This window comes from Theobroma umbraticum, unplaced genomic scaffold (assembly GCF_002168275.2).
Source record: "Theobroma umbraticum cultivar Fairchild unplaced genomic scaffold, ASM216827v3 scaffold_12.1, whole genome shotgun sequence".
In the NCBI taxonomy this organism is placed as follows: Eukaryota; Viridiplantae; Streptophyta; class Magnoliopsida; order Malvales; family Malvaceae; genus Theobroma; species Theobroma umbraticum.
The window spans coordinates 1,309,262-1,332,824 of record NW_018397269.1 but is presented as its reverse complement, the minus strand read 5'-3'; the positions used below and the strand labels follow the sequence as shown (position 1 = coordinate 1,332,824).

The following is a 23,563-nucleotide window of genomic DNA, read 5'->3' as shown; positions in this document are numbered from 1 at the left end:
GGTAGACAAGATTCCATTGGCTGCCTGCATCAAGTACACTAAAACCATGACCATGGATACTTGCAAACTCATTGTAACCAATGCCAACGCCCCAAGAGCCAAGCTAGGCCTTGTGTTCATCAAATGTGATTGCAATAACCCCACCATTTTACAAATGAACTCGTTATAAGATGTATAATACTGCTTCTCCCACTCCATCCAATCCGCCGGAGGCTCATAGTTTCTCTCTATGATCTTCAAATCATGAATCCGTTTTCGTAACACGATCAGGCTTTCATTCACCAGTTGTCCACTGTAATTCCATTGCTGAGAGTCTCTTCCAGCTACAAAAACCATGCGGCCTCTACGCCTTTTATCGTCCCAGAGTAACATTTTCCGGGAATGCAGGAAAGAGGAAGAGGAGGAGCTTAGAGAAGTTGCTTCCATTGCTGAATTTGTGACGTTGAAGGACAGATGGGAAGATAAGAGTTCTGGCAATGCATTATACTATTTATATATAGCCTTGAATCTCCATAACGTTAAAGCTCAAATGCCGACGAGAGAGTGAACACATGACCTAGCACCTAGTTTCAGATAAAATATTGCTAGATTTATATCTAAGAAACTGTTTGTCGGCTTCAGGTTTATAGCCTCTAGATGGTTTGGCAATGAAGGTCGGCTAGAAACTATTAAAAAAAAAGCTTGATTTGTTTATCAATCTAGCCGTTGCAATAGTTTGCTACATCAATTATGTGTTCGTTTTGTAATCATCATGGCATTTGAAAATACAACTTGAACCATGTAGTACATTCATTTAATTGCATCAGAATCTAATTGGTCAAGCAATTATTTAGTCACTCCAATCACTAGATATTTATTTATTTCTTCTAAAATTATATTGAAGAAATTTATGAGACTCTTTTGGGGTTACCTGCTATAGCCTGTAATTCAGCTCAAGTAAAAGATCTTGCTACAATTTTCTACCTTTCAGAACACTAGGAGATTGGGTTTCCATTAGTGTGAGATAAATAAGCAATGGTGGTGGTTTTCACCATCTGGATCCCCTCCCAAATCAAAATCTAAGAAAGCTTTAAGTATTAAGATATCTGTTGTTTGCATCTTTCTTCAAAAACAGACCTTAAAACATATTTCATCTGGAATACCTTTAATTTGATTTTTCATTTTTTTAAAACCAAACCAACCAAATGTTCACTCCTACTTGAATGACCAATCAATCACTAATCCAGTCTTCTTCTCGCAAAGGGTTCCGTGGGATGCTGACGACTCCAGATTTCAGAGGCCAAAATGAACACAACCCCTAGAAAGATATAAATCAGAATTATGAACTCCCCATAAAAATATCCAACCAAAGTACTGGTAGTGGAGCATTGGCAAATAATACTAAGAATATGGATGAAAAATTTGCCCCAAGAGGGCTTAGGGAAACACTTTTAGGTAATTTCTGTTGGAACCATTAATGTTCCTATCCTACATGAAACTGTTAACACAGCATGTAACAGTTAACATAGACTCCTTATAAACAAATCTACTCAAGATTCAATGCTGGATCTTCGCTTAAATGATTTACAAGGCAAATGATTTCAAATAAAAAGTAAGAAAACGATGCATTATCATATTTTTTTTCTACAAAATTTGAATGAAATGTTCTTCCAATTGTTAACGTTCACAATGTTAATATATAAAAAAGAAGCCAACCTGGCATTAGTAATGGAAGATAGTCAACCATTAGTCATCATAGGAGGCGTGAGGAGCAGCAGTACATCCAGGATCAAAAGGATCTTCAGATCCACAACAATGCCAATATTGAAAAACTTTGCCGGACTCAGGAGTATTCATGGTGCCCCCAGTGTACACACTCTCAAATTTCCTCTTCGTTTCCCCTGATAATATGTAGTTAGAGGTAAGGAACAATTTGCAGTTGCTTCTAGAAAATCAGAATATTCTTAAAATCTGACCTTGAGAGATTGAGAAACTTTAAAAAGAAAAAAAGGACAATTTCAAAGTGATCCATCAAGCAAATTGGAGGCCCAAGACAGTTACAAATATTTCAAACATGCTTATATTCCATCTTTTGTGCACTAAAAAATTTCATAATCTCTAAGAATAGACGCAACTAGTTTAGGGAGCTGCAAAACTCTTATGTTTTAGACTGACCAACGCCAGAGGAGCAAGTTCATGAGAGTTGTGACTCAGTACAAATTGCCAAAGGGTAGAACTCTATCCCAATTATGTCTCCAAGGAACCCAATTGTGGTAAGATATTCACTAGGTTCTGCACTTATCATCACAAGTTATCTCTGTTATTCAACAATTAATTTAGCAAAATGGTCACAAGAATTTCACCAGTTTCATTTGGCTGGAACTTGTACTGTTTACATCCTTCATCATTTCAGTTATCTTGTTCCCTTCATCTCAAACACAGACGCCTAAAATCGTAGATGAAAAATCCATAACAATATTCAGCCAGCAGTACTGTTAGATTGGAATAGCGTAAAGTAGTTATCACAGAGAACAGCAACAGAGAAATAAGATCCACGTAAAGTAGCAAGCAGCAGCATTCACAAAATCCTACACAATCTGGCTACTTCGATGCTTAAAACTACACAACCTTAACAATTTTTCTCAACATCTGTCCATTAGAAGGAAAATAGTTACCCAAAGAAATAAAAATTTCCACTTTCTTCAACCTCACGTTGAGAGTAACACGTGCCAGAATATCTAATTCCTCATAATCAGCATTTCGAATTGCCTTTTTCATGCATACGCATCAGCCAGAGCAGAAACCTTTGATATCCATTTTACAAAATAACATCTCTTAGTAGATTAAACAATCGAGAAACCACTTCTCAAGTTCTTTCTCACTAACCACCACCAATATCACGGTTAACTTAGCCTGAGAAACTGTTTTCTCCTAATTAACTAAAGCATGTTTCAGCAATCAAAGCCAAAAAGTCATAGTTAGATTTCCAAATAGAGTCAGGTACACTAAACTCACCCGCCCCCGCCCCCCCCAAAAAAAAAGAAATCATAGCTAGTTGATTCTATGCATAGAAAGCTGTAATTTACACGTACAAGCTAAAGAACGTATGTAAAAAGGATACCTCCAAAATGGGCAGTGTGGAAACGGCAAGCCCGAGGGTGATTGAGCAAAGGGTCGAATTGAGTTTTGCAATTCTTGCATGTTTTCAGGTCTTTGCTGCTGGGTTTTGCTGTGCACAGGATCGGAGTTGGACCCAATTTGGAGCGCCTTTGGCTGGTGTTTATAGGACATGGGTACACAAGCAATTCCTGGTGAAAGATTGGTGGGTTTTTGTGAGTGTAAGCAGAAGGCAAAACAGAAATTGTTAGAGCCATCCGACAGCAATCCTCTTCTTGATCTTCAGGCTTGACTCTTGAGTCATGAGGGTTCGCCGTCTCCCGATTTGGGTTTTGATTTAACGTTTTCCGTTGAGAAAAAGAATAGCCGTAGATATTCGTTACGTGATATTGTTTTTTTATTAAAAAAAATTGTAATTAATGATACAACATTATTATATTAAATGACAGACATTTTTTAGAATAAAATTTATTAATGTTAATAATTGCTATAAGCATTTATTAATCGAATCTAATAAAAAATAGTTTTGTAAATATTTATTTCGAGTAAATTTGGTTTATAATCATTAATCTTTTATTTGGGTTTCGTTTTAGATTTTAACTTCTAAACCTCTTTTATTTTGTATAGTTCCAAAGCATTACTGTAAAATTCAAGTATACCTTTTCTAGTTTGGAAGAACATACTGAATTCAAGTCCACAACGCCAAAACTATTCAACATTTTACAGTAGGAAACTCTCAGCCAAGCTGTCAAACCCAAGTGAGTGTTGCATCCCTCGGATGAAAGCAAAAGGGATAATAGATAAACTAGCATGACCAGAGGGATGAAACAGGTTTCCCTTTCTGGCATGTCATGACATGTTCCAATACAATCTCCTTCACCTGCTTTTCCACATCTTCCAAGGGTTGGCAAGCATCTACAATCTGCGGTAGACACGGGAAACTTTCAGTAAGGGCAATGTCTTCATCCATTCCCATAACCAGACAAATAAAACTGAAGAACGAACTATTTTATCGACCGAGACAGTGGAGGGGTCTAAAATTCTAGGATACTACCATGATGAGTGACTTGATTACACAAGTGGATGGAGAATAATGACCATTATATACATGCAACAAACTAAGATAATATAGATCTTATCATCTAAGACCAAAAGTTTTAGCAATAAAATGAAAATTGCAGAAAAATGAATGGAGAAAACAATAAAAATCACCAAAAGGCAGCAATAAAATGGATGGAAGTTGTTAGATTGCGAAAAGTCTAAGTTTTCTACATGTGTACCGTCATTGAGCACTAGGTGTAATATTTTTCCTGGTGTCTCTGAAGCAAAACCAGAAATTTACTTTTAGAGCGACCACAAACAAAGTTTGCCTCAGAAGAAAGGTTTTAAACCACGCAATAAGTAGCAGTAGCATTCTTCACACCTAGATTACAGCCCCTCAAAGTCACAACCACGATGCAGGCCGTGCATCTTGGTATTGCTAAAAAGCATAAGATGAAACAAACTTTTACCTTCCAGGAAGAATCTTCAAGGAGCTTATAGCGTTGGGCAACTTTCCTCTGAAACTCAAGCTGCTCATATCTCTCACCTCCATAGCCTCCTCTTTCTGCAGCTTTCTGATAATATGAAACAATATTTTAGTTATATAGCTATGTTATAGTAAAGTGGCAAAACCAAAACAAGCACAAATTATGAAACTAAGCATGAAATTAAATGTTCATTACAATGTCAAAGTCTATGCTAACCAAATTGAACTAAATTGCATCTAATATTTTTTTTCCAGCAGAACAATATGCAATGCAAATCTCAGTTATTTTTTCTTTTTCCATTTTTGTTTAACTGATCTGCACAATTTGAAACTAGGATAACTGAATTCAAGTGCATTGGCTTATTAACACAAGCAGTCTGTCAATATAAAACTAACTGCATTGACTGCTTTCTAAACTTTTATTGAACTTTACCATGTCTATTTGCACCTGCCTATACAGTCATCCTCACACAGAGAAATTTGTCTTTAAATGACCCTTTGGTGTGAATTAAAGACAGAAATTTACAATGACATTTTATTTTTACACCATGAATTCCTTAGGCAAAATGCAATGAAAAATCCCTTTTTGCTTAAGTGGGAAAGATGGGAGTGCCCTAAATGCAGGTTGTCAGCTTAGATCTATTGAAATCAGCCTATTTTGAGGTGGCAGTGTGTGCCACAAACAAGACTCGCATAATTGAGCAGTGAAATATTCCTGGGCTTGAAAAAATGGCAAATCGGAAAGACAAGTCCCTTTCTTAAACAAACATTAGGGAGTGAGTAGGAGGGAACTATCAACACCATAATCATTAAGACCAAAAAATTCAAAGCAGAGTCAATTGTTTAATGTAACCAATCCACTTCACTAATTTTAACAAAACAAAATAAGTTGTGGGCACGACTAACCTCTGGTACTATGTCAAGGTATATTACCAGATCTGGAGCTATTAGCCCAATCTCTGGAGCCTGTAAGAAAGGACCTTATTTCATTATGATCATGCTAGAAAATTACTTAATACTTTTAGCAGTTAATCTTTTTTGGCAGCATGCACCTTACACCATTGAAAATCAAGTCCTTTAGCAGATGAGAAAGCAACCCCTGAATAAGAATAACGGTCTACAATAAGAGTGGTTCCAGCTTTCAGTTTGGCTTCCATCAATGATCTGCAAACAAAAGGCAGATTAACTACTTCATAATATACTGCAAACTACTATCAGAAGTGTGCTTATGCAGGTATCTGATTCATTTAATGCCATTCTAAAATGAATGAATGGAATATCCAAGAGGTCCATATGCAAAGCACATACCATGAATTAAACACAAGAATCACAGACAGACAAATACATTTGTCAAAACAGTTATGCTGTGCATCACGTTCATAGTATCTATCACTAAAATATCTCATGAGAATTTTCTAACTTCCTTAAAAGCAAACAAATTTTCATAATTTCATCTGATATATATTCACAGAACATCAGCTCATTCAGGCTATTTGATTCCAATAGTGTTCCTATACCAACTAATGCCAAGATGGCCCCAATTATCCTTGTTGCCATGCCACCACTCAAAACACGTGAACACAGTCAATGGATTTTTTGGTGAAGTTATTCATACTCACTCTCCAACTCAAAAAGTGCTTACTTTAAGCACAACATCAACTTAATTATGCTACAAATGCAGACTTTTGGTCCAAGATAGAGGAGTCTCACCATTCCAACCACGATGATACTTGACCATTTAATTTATTTGGATGTGAAATGAGTGCAAATGCCATATCCGAGAAACACACATATGGTGCGGAATGGCAGTATAGCTAAAAGAATTTTCCTTTCACAAATGATGGCTAAGAATATGAGTTATACTAAAAAGAAATTAGATCAGATGAAAAAAAACTTCAAAGATTACAAAACTTGTTGACAAATGCAGCATTGCAAATCTGAGAAAAAAAATGGAGCATTGGAGCAGTGTAGCTAACAGGATTTTCCTTTCACCAATAGGGCTGAAAAAAGTTCTAGTAAAAAGAGTAAAACTGAACACTAAAACACCTCAAAGACTGTGAAACTTGTAGAGAAATGAAGTCACCACATATCGAACCAAGAAATGATTATTTTGCTAGAAAACAATAACTAGAACAAATAGCACATGTAATTTCCTATGAGCAAACATTGTTGTAGGGCAGAATATAATGCAATGCGTAAGTGCCAAAACAAACCTCTTCTCCCACCGGTTTGCACTGAAAAGGAGATGGATAGTGTGGTCATCCAACTGTGAATTATTAGTAAGATATGCAGATATCATCTGCCCAACACTTGTAGTTCTGTCAGGGAATCGCCATAATTCAACTGAATGCCCCAGTCCCTCCAAATATGAAACCAGCCTCCCACATTGTGAAGTTTTCCCACTACGATCCAATCCTTCAAAAACTACCAAGGCACCTCTAGATTCATTGTCTGCACCCATCAGACTACTAGTATTACCATTTTCCATTATTCTAATTGACCTAACTGAACACTTGCAGGAAAAATTCAATCCCAAATTCAATGACCTCCTCACAGCAAAAGCCCCAAGATTTCTGGAATCCAACAACAACTAATGAGATAAAAGAATCTCAAACACAAGAAAGTTTCTGGTAATAGTTTAACAGGTGTCTTTACTTAGTGTTTCATTTGTGGAAAAGTGATAAAAGAAAAATTTTCAAGTTATGAGTTTTGCATTATTTGGTATCTGAGAAAATTAAACTTCCAACTCAAACACCCAAAAAAAAACTTGTGTGGACCAAAATGGAGCACAGGAACTAGAAAACATAATAGAAAAAGTACTTACAAAGCCTTAGAAACTGTAACAGAGCAGGCATGTGTCATGTCCCTATTAATGCTACAAACTGCAATTAAGATAAAAAAAAAAAACAAACAAATCCAAGAATTAAGCAACTGAATTTAAAAGTTTGAACTTTCAAAGTAAAAATACAAAGTGCAATATATGTTGTCCTTCTACTTCAGATTAAAGACGGTTCCACAATAAGTAAATAAGAAAGAACATATAAACAAACCCAAAAAAGAAAGAGCATGCTACATGCCATGCCTGAGGCAGAAACTAAGCTTCTTCTTTTTTTATCTTTTTGCAATTCTTTGTTCTTCTTTTAGTTCTGTATGTTTAATTCTCCTCCCCCTTCCTCCTCCCTGTCTTTCTCTCTCAAACTTACTGCTTTCCCTGATTTGCCATCCATCTTCCAAAAGCACCCTTATCTTTCAGCTTAATGACTTATTTTACAGGTCTCAGCAAAACTCAATCTGGAGAGAAATTACTGTATCCATCCTTTTTTAATACACTAAAATATTGAGTTAAGAAAAAAGTCAGATATTACGGACTGTGCTCCTAATACTGATTTATTTTGAAATTCAAACTCTGAACCCAAATCCACCTTTGTAGCTTAATCAAAATCAAAATAAAACAATGGAAAAAAATCCCAATATAGAGACTTGATCTCATTCTCAAAAAGAAATATAGAATAACATCATAACTCAATTAACAGCTTAAGAAGAATTTTACATGAAATTAAGGAACAAGCATTTATCAGGGATAATGAAAACCCAGAAAAAGAACCTGGAAGAGATTAAGTACCTGATAGGAAATGCAGCCATTAGAGCGAAAAAGGAGAGGTTTCCGAGGGAAAACTATGGCGACTTTATAAAATGCGGAACCCTGCCCGCGAAAGTTAATTTAACAACTTTTTAGTAATAAATCAAAAAGACCAAAATATCCTCTTGGAACCCAATTCTCTCTCTCTCGTCTTTCTCTCCTTGTCAAAAATTCTTCTAGGGTTTCAAAAATGGCAAACAACACCAATAAAGAAGAACCAAGCACTGCTCCAAAGCCTAATCGCTGGTACAATATAAGTTTAGGGTCTTCTTTCAAGGACCAACACCAGCCTTCACTCAAATTCTGCACTTTACGCTGTAAGTACTCACTATTCCACTTAATTTTTCTGGGTTCTGTTTGGTTTCCAAGAAAACACTATCTCCTACTAAGTTACCTCTTTCAGTTTTTCTGGGTTCTGTTTGCTTTCCAAGAAAATAAGGATTTGGAAACAAAATGCTTTCTCTTGAATGTGTATGTCAGGGTGATTTTTTATTTAATTTGATCTCTTAGCATATTAAACTATTGAGAAGAAAAAAGTAGGAATTCCTCAATCGAATATCCAAAATAACAATATTATTCAAGTTTAATTTTGAAACAAACGAAAAGAAAGAAAGAAGAGTTGAATCGAAGAGATTGTTACAGTTTAGATTGTAAGGAAATACGAGTGAAAAATGGCTGGAAGGTTTTTAAGCAAAAGAGATAGAGAGTAAAGGTTGGAAAGGAAGTTAAAAATACTTTTAGCTACGAAGTAGTACACTTTTAGTTGCCTTTTTTTATCTATAATGCTTGATTAGCAATCTAGTGGAGGGGTTTGCTATAAATTAATCTGAATTCGATTGATATATTCATTTCTATCAGTGCCTTAAATATTAGAACGTGAAGAATTTTAAGTTTTAGATATTTTGTTTGTACTGGTCCAGATGAATTTAAACCAGCATCAATTGATAAGAACCAACCAGGATTATTCCACAAGGCTAAGGATAACCGGGTTAAGGTAGAATTTGAAAACAACCAACATGGAAAACCCAAGGTGACGTTTGAGGGTGTCAGTGAAGATTACAAGGACAATGATGCGGTGTTATTCTTTGATGGCGAGACTTTTCGAATGGAGCAGTTACACCGAGCAGTGAAGCGTTTGAGGCATGTACGGCAGCCTGGTGAGTCCACAGCTGCAGCTACCACAGCCATGGCTCCTGCAGTCGGCCCTTCTGCAGATTCTTATTCACCTCCACTTGCTAAAGGAGCAAAGCATGAGTCTTTGAACAAAGGCCCAGTTCAGCCATTGTTAGTAAGTTTACTTGACTCTTGGAATCTTTTGCATCTTTTTCTATAAGAAAAACCAAGGACCACTTTTGATTTATGATTATTGTTGAAACTTTCATATTTTGAAAGCATGTTATAGAACTGCTGTTTTATTTGAAGAAATTAGACATTACTGTCGTTAATAAGATCTACAATTATATTAATTTTTCTTTTTGTCATGTTTCTATGTGATTGTACAGCTTCAGGTGGAACACATTGACACTGGTGACTTTGAGAGTGGAGGTAAGTTTAACTTTGTTTACTATATGCTAATATAGTTAAGTTAGGACTTTATCATCATGATTTTACTGGTTTATTTGAATTTGACTTTGAACTTGAAATTAAAGACAATTATCTTTGCTTCATTAGTCAGAATCCAGTTGGCTAAGCTGTTGTTGATACTTTAACCACTTTGTCTTATGAGAAATTGTTCTCTTGAATCAATTTGCGTACTATGGAAAACTCATTCTTCTAAGTCCCTATTGCAGAATCTAGAAAGGAGAACAATGTGCAGTACCCATCTTCACTTCCTAATCAACCAACCGCATCACCTGACCCCAAAAATTATGAATCAGAAGAACAGGTGGATATAGTCAATGATGACGATGATAATGATGGTTTAGGGACAGCTAAGCACGAAAATGCCTCTGAAAAGGTTCCGTATGCTGGTATTGGTATTGATATTAACTTACCACATCATGGTGACACGGATGATGAGATTGCTGATGTAGATGTAAGTGATGATGAAGAACATAAAGTGGGACGTAATGCAGCAGAAGCTCTTAGAGCTCAGGTGAATGCGGAAGGGAAAGAAGAACAGACTTCAAGCTCAAGCAGTAGCAGTGGAAGTGAGAGTAGCGGGAGTGGGAGTGGAAGTGGGAGCGGGAGTGGGAGCAGTAGTAGTGATAGTGAAAGCAGTGATGGTGACTCGGTCATCTCTATTTAAGTGATAACAATCATGCAGATTTACTTTGAGACTTACAGCAACAGCCTAGTAGTCATTTTGAATGGCCTAAATGGTTGGAAAACTGAGGTTTAAAATTTGTTGTCAAAAATTGCATGGGAAAGTGTTTGAGATTTTTGAGTGTTTAGCATTGCTGTGAAAATTTGTTGTAATGAATTAAAATGTTCCCAAAGACATTAATGAAATAATGAGAAGCTGAGTTGTACAGTGATACACTAGTAATTTTGTGAGAACTTGGTTTAAAACCAGCTTTAGTAATTCAAAGCCAAAATTCTTAGCTTGTTTGGCATTGAGGTGGTGTTGTTGAAAAGCTGCTTTTAGCCCAAAAGCAGGTTCCCCGTCGATGCCAAACAGGGCTTAAGGAGCTAATCTTAGGAGCAACATGCAGATCTTCGCCGGCAGTGTTTAGTCTTTTGCATTAACTTCTGTACATGTCAAGCATCCTTCGCTGTTTGGTGTAGTTAATGTAACTCAATTCTTACCTCTTAGACTTCTTTTGTGAAATGGTCAAGCATCATTGTTGTAAAATATGATGACAGGAAATATAAATCAAGTTGTTGGACATAGTTTAAAAAATAAAGCTACCCAATTATCCTTTGTGTTTAAATTTTTGCTCTGGGCAAGTTCATTCAATCACCAACTCTTGCCTTTTTTTGCTACAGCTAAAATTATCAATATACAGAAACGAATATACAGGTTGTTGTAATGATACTTGCAGCATACCCTTGATAAACACCAAATAAAAAGAATAAGAAATTTTAAAGGGAAAAATATTCTATACCGTGCCTCAAGTTTCTAAGCAGACAAGGATTTTTGTTATGATAAATCTATGCAAGATATGGTTATTTGTTGCAAACAGTTTTTATTAGCAAAATAGAACAGTGGTCTGAGATTTTGAGGATTCTGTATGAATTCTTTCTTTTCCAACTCCATTGGTAGATTCAATGATGTTGATGGTTATAGCTGTTTCAAACTCAAATCCTATAACATTACACAAAAGGAGTATTTCATCATTAAGCATCTGAAGAGAGATGATCTCAATGGTCACATTATGCTAATGCTACAATCATGTCCGTATGCAAACATAATCTGATGTCTTTGATGTTTACTAAATTTAAGGCACTGACACTGTAAACCAAAGCTATTAAGCAGATAGCAAGCAGATTTAGAGACACATTGAGGTCAAAAATAAATATGAATAAATTTGTGTTACCTTTGAGTTTTGAAAAATTTGTTACAATCTTACATTGTCAAAAGCATACTGTAAGAAACGAACACAGGATGACCTATAGGCACACAAACTAGTTGAGATATCTCTCAGATATCATAACGGAGCAGGCTCACTCTTTTCCTGCTCCGAGTCTCTTCCGCCATCACTTCCTTGACCTCCAGCATTTCCATTCTGTAAAATTTTATGTTCTGTAGGCAAATTCTTCTTGGCTTTCTTGCTCCCTTCAACTTTCCACAAATCCCATACTCGGGTTTTTGGTGGTGCAGTTGTATCTGCAATTGGTGCAACTAACCCTGGCTTGCCTTCATCTATAACTCCATCTACTAACCCATATTCCTTAGCTTCCCAAGGATTCATGAAATTATCCCGGTCTGTATCTATTTCAAGCTGCAAAATCAGCAATGGTCAAGATAATAAAATTTGATAAGGAAATAGGATGAAGTGCAAGAAAATAGAAGAATGTTGGAAGGTATATCAATGAATGCCCAACCTGTTGTTCAGGCTTTCCTGTAACTCTTGATAAAATCTTGTTCAGCTTAACCTTGTGGTACACCATTTCTCTTATTCGTATGCTCATCTCTGTTGCCTGGAATCAGATGCAACAGTCTAGTGTGACTAAAAGGAACCACCAGAAATTAACTAGCTACAGATCATCATACCGTTCTAAATCAACATTCATCTTCTAATGTGCCAGACAAATTACTAGCTGGGTTCAAGTTAGACTTGTTCTATTGAGTAGAATTTTTCAACCGAGCTCCAGCTTTTGCCATTTAAAACTACATTTTTCCAATGGCTAATGTAATTACATCTTGCAAGAAAGTTACTCCTGAACAATAAATAAAGTTGCATCCAAATAATTTGCCAACACATTAAGGAAAGCAATCTACATTTAGCATTCTCCTTCAGCATATTTGCATGTAAATCAAACAAAAGAAAAAGTTGCTTTCAAATAATTGGTATGCACACATTAACAAATATCCACCTACATTAATATATGTCAGCAACACACACCAACGAATCACCTTTTCCAATCATCATATATCATTCCTCTTTGCCATATTAGCATGTAAATTAAACAACACAGAATTAGCAGAAAAGATCCATATTGACAAAATGTGAAAGCACTCAAATTGGCAGTAGAAGCTCGATCAATGCTATCAAAAACAATGCAATCAAATCTCTAATAGATTTAAGCAACAGCCCTTTTCCTTCCATTTTCACCTCTCTCCCCTTCACGTATTAATATGTTCTCCGTAAGCAAAGTGAATAAGAATTCAGATCTGAACCACATTTCAATATCCACACTAATGATGATTCAAATTTTAGTCTCGATAATAGAAGATCAACCAAAGAAAATTTGCAGGTCCAAATCAGAATACAAGCATGTCAAGTTTCATATGAAAACAAACAATAATTACAACAAATTTTCCGGTTGAAATCTGAAGACAAGCATGTCATATTTATTAATGAAAACAAACAAAAAAAGTAAACAGAGCCAAAGGGCCCCTGAAATGAAGATGTATAATTCTTATCAATGTTCACAAAATTAAGCAGAGGATCATGTACTTACTTTCCCCCCAGCAGTTCCAAGTGGCTGATGAATCATCACTCTTGAATTGGGCATGCAAAGCCTCTTTCCTTTCGTACCAGAAGCAAGGAGAAATGCACCCATTGATGCAGCAAGCCCTAGGCAGATAGTTGAAACATCTGCTTTGCACAACTTCATAGCATCATATATTCCCATTCCTGCATGCATCAATCAATGAGGGAAGGTTGACACAATCAGACGGGAGACCACAAGCTGCTTAAGATATACTCAACTCACACAAACATCTTAAATATTTGCACCATCTACGTGAATCCTTTATTGCAGCTGATTAAGTAATTCTAGCACCTTTATTTTCTTGGACTACTATATTCTAACCATAAAGTTGCAAATTTAAAGAGGTCACCTCCCAGATTGTTTTGCATTTTGCATTCACAGCTAACTAACACAAACCCAATTCTCACAACTTGGAACTGATAAAGCTCCATAGAATTATATACCACAGCATTTTTTTTTTTTTGGCTTTTGAGTAAACTATAACAACTAAAACAAAGTTCCTAAATGCTACACAAAAAGATCCATGCAGCTGAGTGCATAATAACATTACAAAAACTTAACATGAATGCAACGCCACCACACTTCCAGTTCATGAAACTCTTTTTTACCTTTTCAATTCCATATGAAACAACCAGAAATAGATTCTGCTGCATTGCCCCTCCAACATTTCAGCTAGTTCTACAAGCCATTAAGGTACTTATGATTCACTAAATCAGATGCCAATAGGCATATAATGACAATTACCCAATTGATGAAATTTTCAATTTAACAAAACATCTATATAATATGAAGGAGAGGAAATGAAGCTCAAATTTTGCAAATGCTCTTTGTAAACTGTGTCTATGGTTATCCACTAAAAATATCAGCTAAGTTCCATGAGAACCATTTTTAAAATTTTTTATTCATCCATCACTTGAACCATTAATAGTGCATGAAAGAAAGAAAAAATAGGGGTAAACAAATAGCAAGGGAAATTTTGCTCATTGGAAAACCTAAGGATCATTTAAATGAGCTCAACCCAATATTTAAACTCGGTTTTTAAATAAAAATCAGGAAGTAACGTTTCTTATGCTACACTTGATTCCTTTAGACATTTTCTTTTTCAACTAATACCTTTCAGGACCATTTACAACTCATAAGACTACCCTGAAGCTAATCAAGCTAGGAATTTTAGGAGCTTGCCTTGTTGTATATTATGAAGAATATTCTAACAACCTACACCCAAAATATTTAGAAGCGTTTTGTTCAATTCAAAAGCTTACTCTGATGCTTCTGAATAAGGCAAGACTAAGGAGGGAAGCAGGGATTCAAGCATATGGAAGAAATCCAATAGACATACCAGCAGTCACAGAGCCACCAGGGGAATTGATGAATAATTTAATGTCTTTCTCAGAGTCTTCAGCATCCAGAAGTAACAGCTGACTAATGATCAAATCTGCTGTCATGTCATCCACCTGCTCAACATGAAAGAAAGAACAAATGGATTCAAACCTCAGAAATTTCAAAACTCAACCAAAACAATCATCAAGACCTTCAATGCAAAACTATAAAACAGAAAAATCCTCTAAACTTACAAGCAAAACTTATCTCAGAAATTCAACCTTTAACCTACAGTAATGCTGAAAAGAAGTAAACCCACTTCCTATATCTTCCATAAAAGAATACTACGCAAATAGACACTAATAAACAAACCACTTTCCAAATTGAATTATAAAGGTAAGAAGCAAGTAATTCTACAACACAAAAAGAGAGTGAAACAGAAGAACCCGAGAAGACAAACACGATTGACAATCCTAATCCTTTAAAACCAAAAACCAACCTTTCCAATTGAAATATAAAGCTAAAAACAAAATCAAGTACTTGTAAGAAAACAAAAGAAACTCAATTTCCAAATTAAATTAACAACGGAATAGAAAACAAGAGAGAGAGAGAGTAAAACCTGAGAACCCAAAAAGATAATCCTTTGACGAAGAAGCATGTTGGTAGTATCAAACTCTTCAAATCTAGGAAACGAAGCTGGAGCTGAAGCTGACGTAAGAGCAGATAAATCAGAGACATCCCAGTTGCTGGATAAAGTTGCTGTTTTCCGATATGAACTCTTCAAAGCCTTAACACATATGGTTTTTTCTCTTCTTTTAGTTGGAAACAGAAACTGTTTGTTAACAAGAGATGGAGGTGGTTTGACTATGTGGGTTAAACTCATCTCCATGTTTTTTTAAGAATGTTGGGATTTTTTTTCTTTGTTTTTGTTTGTGGCTTCTGTCTGTCGTTTGTTTCGCTGCAAAAGTAGTCGAAAAGGAAGAGAAGCAATAACGGGCTGGGATAATTGGGGAGTTGTGGAGGATGCTTAGGATATTAAAAGCGGTGTCGTTTTGAGTTTGGTAAACTGCCTATTTAGTATTTAGTATAGTTGGATTGTTTTTCTTGACAATAAATAATAGAATTGTTTTTTGGGCTTTTTTTTAAAAATAAAAAAGGATTCAGCTTACAGATTCTACCAATTATCTTTGGATTAAATATAGTACCAAATTAAAAATTAGGTCTAACATTTTTGGATACAAGCAATAAAAGTTGTAAACTTTCTTTATTGAAAAAAAAAATCCTATTGTACTACTATTTGTTGCAAATGAAAAAAAGCATTTTTGGTGACGTAGAGATGACCCTAATATTCTCCAAGGACAAATTGTGAAGGTCTACTCCCTCTATCTAACTTAAATTTTTGACTCATATTTTTAATTTAAAAAACATATCTGATAGGTAAAAAAATATCTTTATTTAAAGATTTGAGATCCATGACATTTTACTTCACTCAATTATATAATACCTTTGTATAAAGGAGAAGGACCATATTGTACTTCCATCTTAATATTTTTCATAGGGTTATACATAAGTGACGATCTAAATTTGTTTTAATATTACTTGTAACATATCCACTTTTCTAACTTAAAAACATATATGATAAACGAAGGAATCGAGATCGCTCCATCTTTTATTGATGCGGAATTAATGACATATGCACCAAGGAGGATGGGGCGCATTGACAGGGTCGATAAGGCACATCTCCTTGTTTGATTAAGTAGCTATTAAATTGGCCTTTCATTGAATACGGCTCGATTTCACACTTTTAAACTTTTTAAACCATGTCTTAATATCTATCACCAAGGGTGGGGTTTCCAATTTGAGTAAGTTCATCTTCTATTCAAATTCTTGTGCAGCACTTCAAAGTTTATTTATAATGTAATCTTCTGAAAGTTGGCCTCCTCAGCTAACTTAAGCCCATCTCTCATTGCCATTACATTAGCTTCTATGCTTGAGTTGGCAATTACTTGTTTCCAAGCCCCACATAAAACTAGTTTCTTATTATCTCTAATGAGTATTCCAACTATAGCCCTATAGGGATTATCACTAAAGGCTCTGTTAATCTTAACTTCAACCCTTAGGTATTCCTTCTCTATCTTCAAATATGGGCTCATGACAAGTGTTATCAAAATAGATCCAAATTTGTGTTGGCGTCTATTTATCGTGCATAACTACCAAACTTTTAAATGATTTTTTTGTACTAAGAAGTATTGAAAGGTTAGAGTTTGATGTTTCTGTGTGTCTTTTTGAACTGTTTCCATTAGTCATATCTATTGGTCATTGTAGCTGTGTGCGACATGAAAAATTTTGAGAATCACTACTAATCTTTTTTATCTAGGTACGATTGGTCACTTATTAGATTTGTTCTATTTGAGGAAGTTCAAAACTGGTTTTATGTTCATCTAAATAACAAAAACTTAGTTTACAAATTTTAAAGTTAAGTTGAGGTCTACGGTTACACATGAAGAAGGATAAGCATCCCATGATACCCATTCCATAAATAGTATCATTTTATTATACGTTTCCTGTTTCAACTTTAATTTTTTCCTTTATTCTTATATTTCCTTAATCACTGTTCATTATTTTATTCTTGATTTTATATATCTTATTTTTTTTATCCTTTTTTGTTTCTAATTGATTTTTTATTATTTATGTTATTTATTATTATTATTATTATCAATACAGGAATGAAATATTTATCTCAGAGAAATGTTCTAAGACTATCCAACTCTTTGATGAAGTTTAAGAATTCTTTTCACTTAGAGAATTTTCGAGAAAACTCGTTTCTACAAGTTCCCTAAGAAAATTCCATCGTTGGAGATTGTTACTCACAAACCAAATTTCTTGTTAATGCACATGATGCAATAATGAAATAATGACATATTTTCTAATTTTAAAATAGTGAGAAGCAAAAACCTTGCATAAAAAAAAAAGAATCATTTGTAAACTATCTAACGCTTTAATAAAGTTTAGAAGTTTTTTCTCATTTAGGGAAGTTCTCGAGATAACTCGTATCTACAAGCTTCTCGTGAAAATCCCATTATCGGGGTTTCACACCTATGGGCAAAATAATCAAGTCACATGCAATGCCAAAAATCATGAATGATGCTAAATGAAATTAATTTCAAAAATCTCTTATTTAGAAAAATTACTTAAATTATTTGTTGATTACTATATTAATTTTAATAAAATATTTAATGGATTAATTCATTTAAATTATTATTCCTATTAGAATAATTATTTAAATTAACGGATTATTGGAATATAAAACTAAGATTTATGCCGACGCTGCAATGAACTCTAAGCAAATTCCGCACTTAAAAAAATCTTCCCAAAAATGCGACATTTCGCCTTCTCAAGTGAAATTACATCATCGAATTAACTTAAAATAACCATTTTGTTTCTATGTTCATTATTAATTCTTTTATTTTATCCTATCTTCTTTCCCACTCTTTTTTCTCTCTTTTTTATTTTATTTTATGTATACTTGCTTATATTTTATGTAACTAACTATTTTATTTCTATTTTATATACATATATTTTTACATCCACCTATGTATATTTCATATAGCTAAATATTCTTTTCTTATTTTTATTATTATTTTCATTCTTTCACCTATATATAGATTATATAACTAAATATATTTTCTATTTTTTTATATCTACCCAAGAATTTTTTTTAACCAAATATCCTATTTTTTTGATTTTATATTTATGTCTACTTATGTGTATCTTATGTAACTAAATATTTTTATCTTGTTATATTATATTTTCATTTTTTTGTTACGTTTTTCATAATTTATTGCTTATATCTCCATAGCATCTATAATATAAAAATAAGTATTTTTTTGGATTTTATCTTATCATATTTTTGTCAAACATATACCTTTATTTTTATATTTTTTTCCAAAAATGTATTAACCCAAATAACATGCAAACAAAAGCCTTAATAATTTTAGCAACTAAAACCCAAAGCCATAACCTAATAATCTCAACAAATAAAGCCTGATTGGCAAGCCACAAAGAAGAGAAGAGACCATACCTTCACTTTCAGCTCCAAACGATGTTTCAAATGTTGATGAGCTGCTTGATAGTTTCTACAAAACGACACCGTTTCATTCCCTTTCTTTTCGTCAACACCCTAACCATAAAAAGGCTATATTTTTTTCCTTAAATTTTCACTTCTTTTGTGGCGCTAGTCGCATACTTAACCCTCTTTCTCCAAAACAAAGGCTTCTACTGCTTTTCAACTTCTTCCACCAGCTGCTAGTGCTTCTTTTTTTTTTTTAATTTTTCTGTATATATTTTACTCGTGGTTTTTTAAGGCTAGTAAATTATAGGATCTAGGGTTTCTAAATTTTTGCTATCATATTTTTTACGGTGATCAATTGTTAGAAAAATTATCATTTTATATGGTGTAGTATGAAATTGACATGTTAATATATTATAATTAATAATAATATAATATGTTAATTTTATATAATAAAATAATGATGGGATATTTTTTACTTTGTATATTAATTTTGTATTAGTATTATGTGAATTGTCAAATAATTAATTATAAAATTTATTTGATTATAAATAAAAATATAAATATTTAATTAAATATAATAAAAAAAGATATATTTGAATTTTTTTATAGTTTAAAAGCTTATTTAAGTATTATGTTAAAAATTAATTTGCATATAAAAAAAAATTTAAATAGTTAATAATCAAGTTATCTTAAAATTTTTCTTATGAAAAAGTAGTGTTATTTTAATATTGAAAAAAATTCTTAAATAATGTAACATCAATAAATTGTAATGAGCTATTTTACATAAAAGTTATGTATAAACTATACTTGTAAGAATTACTAAAAAATTAATCAATTATTTTTTTGAAGAGATAAATTAAAAAATTGTCAAATAAATATATGATTTTCATCTAAATAGACTTGCAAAGTTTAAGAACTTCAAAATTAATAGTAATATACATTCAAATTGAAATTCCAACCAACTTACATTAAATTTATATACTATTTAAAATTTTTGTTTTACACGAAAGAAAAAGGAAAAAATGAGAAGACAAATAAACTTAAGATGATAAAAAAAGAAAGTATAGGGAGGAGAAATGAAAAAAGGAGAATGGCAAAGTTCTCTGTAGGGATCGAAGAAGATGGTGAAGGGCCAAGCAACCGAGTCCCTAAGCGTCAAAGGGTCGTTCTCGTTTCCGATTTAGTCTGCCCTGTTCAGGAAGACGCAGAGCAAGAGGAAGAAAGAGAAGAAGAAGAAGAAGACGAAGGGGAAGAGGAAGAAGAGGAGGAGGAAGAAGAAGAAGACGAATACTACGACGAAGAAGAGGAAAGTGGGGCTGAGCAAGGAGCCATGAGCCTTGAGACTAATAGAGATGGGTCTATTTCTATTACCCTAACTGACCCTGAAGTTCTTGATTGCTCTATCTGCTATGACGCCTTGACGATTCCAGTTTTTCAGGTTCCATTTTTTTTTTTTTGCATTCGTTTTCGGCTAATGGCTTTGGATTCTGATTTGGGTTGTTGATTATGGATATGGTTTTTTTGTTTGTTAGGTGAAAAGCTTTGAAATTTAGGTTCTTTTGTTGATTTTATTGGTGAAAGGATTTGGATTTTGATTTGGTTTTGTGATTTGGATATGAGTTTTCAGTTTTTGGTGAAAATATTATTTTCGATAAGTGAATCGCTTAGAATTTTGATTTGGTTTTTGTTGTTGTCTTTTTTTTTTTTTTAAAAAAAAACACATTTTGCACCTGTGTTTTTGTTTGCTGGTGAAAAGCTTCCCAATTTTGTTTAATTTCTTGATTTTTGCACATGGATTTTTGTTTTTTGGGGAAAGGTTTTCAAATTTTATTATATTTGTTGATTTCTTAATTGTCAATTTGGGTTGTTATTCAACTTGTCTTTTCTTTACAGTTATATCTCTGAAGGTTGTGTACTTAGTGTGATCTATGTTTATGCGATGAATCCATTAAGACTAGTTATTGCTGAAAAGCTTTGAATTTTGATTTGTGCTTATTGTTGGAGAAACCAGCTTAGATTGTTGGACTTCTGGGGTGATTAGTTAGTACGACTTATTGATTTGATACTTTTGGGAAGAAGTTAAGTTTCTTAATTTAGCCAATGCGCTTAGATTGTATAAATTGGTACTAGAATTTAGAGTTTACGGTCTGTTCTTATTTATAGACTGCTGTAAGGAAGTATCTGGATGTTGAAGAAGCATGCAGTGACTATTAGCTTCTGTGGTGGAGGATGAGTTTTAAGTTGATAGATGTAATGATGAGAATGATGTGGAATATGTGGACTTCTTGTTCCCCATATGAATTTGTAAGGTGAGATTATGAAATGATTAATTGCAAGTCAAATCTAGTTGCTGTTTTGAGATTCATCATCTATACAGATAACACATTATAGTGTTTTTGGATGATGCTAGATTAGCAGGTCCAGATTTTTTAAGATATTAATATAAGCCTCAGTATAGGGAATTTCATAAATAGTTGTATGTCTTTAGCAATAAAGTGTTCTTTGAACATAGATTTTCCTTTTTCCGATTTCTTTAATCGTGCAGCAATCATCTTGTGTTAGATGGGGCTTATTAGGACTGCTAAGAGATAATACTTCATAAGCCTCTACGTGGTACCTACTGAAAAGAGAAATATGAAGATCCATAAGGATAAAGGTTATTTGCAATTCCAAGTCAACTTGGAATTTTAGCTCCCTGATGTTCGGAAGGTTACTTGGAAACCTTTTTCTAACAATGATGACTTGCAAAGTTAAAACCAATTGTCAGATCTTAGTTTTATGTTTGAGAAGGGTTAGATTTTCAAGTTTCTAGAAAGAGGCAAGTATAAGCAAGAATGGAAGAATAGGTATTCTTATCTATTCTTAACCATGTAACTGTCACATGCTGGCTCCTGCAAAAGTGTTTTTAGAAGCATTTCTCATACTTTGACATGCACTAGAAAGAGAGAGGGTGAGGCATCTGGGTTCTAACTGTTAAGATGATGGTCGTACTTGGACATATATGTATAGACTTAAAAAAACTCCTTAATATGTCACCATGATATATTTATGCCAGATTAAAAGAAACTCTTTAATACATCACCACGATATATTTACGCCATATTAGTCTGGAATTTATGAGGATGAAGAAAAATAAGGACTTTTAAATGTTTAATAATTGGCTCTTCATGTAAATCTATTGATGGTGAATCTTTGAATTTTGTGGTGGCTGTAATTTTATAAGTTTGTCATAGTGTAAATGTTCATTTTTCCTTTTGAACTTGAGGGTGTTTTGGTGGATGGTGTGGGCTGTGTGTCCTGTCAAGCATATCATTCATGGCATGCATGAAGCTGATGGAGTCTGATAAGTTTTCATATTTTTGCAAGTATATTATTCATTTTTTCTATATATATCTAATGCAGCCTGATAATATTTGTTTGCTTGATTGGCAATTCAGTGTGAGAATGGGCATATAGCTTGCTCGATCTGTTGTGTCAAAATTAGGAATAAATGTCCATCCTGCGCTACCCCTATTGGTTATAGTCGCTGCAGGGCCATTGAGAAGGTTCTGGAATCAGTCAAAGTGTCATGCCAAAACACAAAGTATGGATGCAGAGAAGCATTCAGGTATAGTATAAAGCAGAAACATGAGAAGATGTGTCCTTATGCACCATGTTCATGCCCCCTTGCTGATTGCAACTTTGAGGGTTCATCAAAAGAGTTATATGAACACTTCAGGGATAAACACAAGTATTCTGCAACACGTTTTCAGTATGATCGCACAATACCCATTACCTTAGGAATTGATGAAAAGTTCTGTATTCTTCAAGAGGAGCAAGACGGCTCTTTATTTATTCTCAACAATAAGGTTGAAACTTTGGGAAATGTAGTCACTTTGAGTCGAATTGGGCCCTTGGAAGAGAGAGGTTTCTTCTATGATCTTGTGGCGAAAGCTCTGACAGAGGCAAGTACTGTTAGATTACAATCCTTCACGAAGAGCACTCCAAAACAGGTCGATAACCCACCTTCATTGGGGTTTCTCCTGGTTCCGAGTCAGTTCTCCTGCAATTCTAGGAAGCTCAAGATGGATCTCTGTCTGCGGCGTCACGGTGAATTTCCCTTTATCTTCCAAAGACCCTGTGGTGTATAAGTCATGTAAATTTTGGTGCAGAAACTGATGACTGGAATATATATATATATATATATATATATATATATATATATTGTATCAGGCTTTGATACGCTTTCTACTATAATTTTTGAAACCCTCTGAAATTATTTTATGTGACCAACTTGGTGCTCTCTAACCCCGATAGCTATGTGGATATGTTACACCTTCGAAACCAATGCAAGTCATGGCTTGTGAAAGGTTCATGTAAGCCTTTACTGTTGGAAAATGGTCCAGTAACTGAGTTTACTCAGTGGGAGGAGGTTATAACCATTCGTAATGTGCTGTAAATTAGACTAGACATTGGTGTAGAAGAAGAGGCCATCTTGAAAGTGATTCCTTGATTCTGGACGGTCTGGTTTATTTCTATCGGTGCTTGGGTCTTTGAAAGATGAAGGTTCATGTGCAAAGACACAATCATATTGTGTAGTAAGTGTGGGGGATATTAACGAGGGGAAATGGAAACTTAGCCAATTGGAATAAAAGTGCCAAAATAAGTGCTCCTTACATATGTTATTTGCAAAACATCTTTTCATTTATTTATGGAGGAATGCCCTGTATTTATGCTGGCTGAAAAAGTTTTTCAGTAATGACATTTGACTGTCTTGATTCTAGAGAGAAGTTCAGACTTCTTAAAAATCTAATCGTTGTAACATATT

At 34.1% G+C, this 23,563-nt stretch overlaps 6 protein-coding genes across 7 annotated transcripts; 2 read left to right on the top strand and 4 right to left on the bottom strand.

The window, feature by feature from the left end:
- On the bottom strand, window positions 1–724 carry LOC110426018 (uncharacterized; the record flags this gene model as incomplete). The annotated part of the gene is made up of 1 exon (XM_021441102.2): window positions 1–724. A coding segment is annotated over exon 1 (426 nt), but the record flags the coding sequence as incomplete, so codon positions are not given.
- A 225-nt stretch (window positions 725–949) lies between these two features.
- On the bottom strand, window positions 950–3,468 carry LOC110425792 (carboxypeptidase). The gene is made up of 3 exons (XM_021440817.2): window positions 3,101–3,468; window positions 1,696–1,880; window positions 950–1,297 (listed from the first exon to the last, which is right to left on the bottom strand). The coding sequence occupies exons 1-2, from the start codon at window positions 3,351–3,353 to the stop codon at window positions 1,726–1,728; spliced, it is 408 nt and encodes a 135-aa protein (XP_021296492.1). The 5' UTR covers window positions 3,354–3,468; the 3' UTR covers window positions 950–1,297; window positions 1,696–1,725.
- Window positions 3,469–3,697: 229 nt separating this feature from the next.
- Window positions 3,698–8,388, bottom strand: ZEU1 (P-loop containing nucleoside triphosphate hydrolases superfamily protein). Of its 2 annotated transcripts, none has more exons than XM_021440816.2 (7): window positions 8,247–8,388; window positions 7,449–7,506; window positions 6,838–7,075; window positions 5,677–5,788; window positions 5,531–5,590; window positions 4,608–4,712; window positions 3,698–4,018 (listed from the first exon to the last, which is right to left on the bottom strand). In XM_021440816.2, the coding sequence occupies exons 2-7, from the start codon at window positions 7,477–7,479 to the stop codon at window positions 3,902–3,904; spliced, it is 663 nt and encodes a 220-aa protein (XP_021296491.1). In that variant the 5' UTR covers window positions 7,480–7,506; window positions 8,247–8,388; the 3' UTR covers window positions 3,698–3,901. The 2 variants fall into 2 exon arrangements, with proteins under 2 accessions (XP_021296491.1, XP_021296490.1); XM_021440815.2 differs by having other exon boundaries at window positions 3,700–4,018; window positions 6,838–7,197.
- LOC110425790 (uncharacterized) lies at window positions 8,316–11,027 on the top strand. The gene is made up of 4 exons (XM_021440814.2): window positions 8,316–8,581; window positions 9,185–9,552; window positions 9,767–9,809; window positions 10,055–11,027. The coding sequence occupies exons 1-4, from the start codon at window positions 8,455–8,457 to the stop codon at window positions 10,510–10,512; spliced, it is 996 nt and encodes a 331-aa protein (XP_021296489.1). The 5' UTR covers window positions 8,316–8,454; the 3' UTR covers window positions 10,513–11,027.
- Window positions 11,028–11,706: 679 nt separating this feature from the next.
- CLPP3 (CLP protease proteolytic subunit 3) lies at window positions 11,707–15,668 on the bottom strand. The gene is made up of 5 exons (XM_021441134.2): window positions 15,304–15,668; window positions 14,704–14,818; window positions 13,332–13,507; window positions 12,252–12,347; window positions 11,707–12,148 (listed from the first exon to the last, which is right to left on the bottom strand). The coding sequence occupies exons 1-5, from the start codon at window positions 15,571–15,573 to the stop codon at window positions 11,855–11,857; spliced, it is 951 nt and encodes a 316-aa protein (XP_021296809.1). The 5' UTR covers window positions 15,574–15,668; the 3' UTR covers window positions 11,707–11,854.
- A 4,028-nt stretch (window positions 15,669–19,696) lies between these two features.
- Window positions 19,697–23,552, top strand: LOC110425833 (putative E3 ubiquitin-protein ligase SINA-like 6). The gene is made up of 2 exons (XM_021440883.2): window positions 19,697–20,194; window positions 22,194–23,552. The coding sequence occupies exons 1-2, from the start codon at window positions 19,802–19,804 to the stop codon at window positions 22,884–22,886; spliced, it is 1,086 nt and encodes a 361-aa protein (XP_021296558.1). The 5' UTR covers window positions 19,697–19,801; the 3' UTR covers window positions 22,887–23,552.
- Window positions 23,553–23,563: the final 11 nt, after the last annotated feature.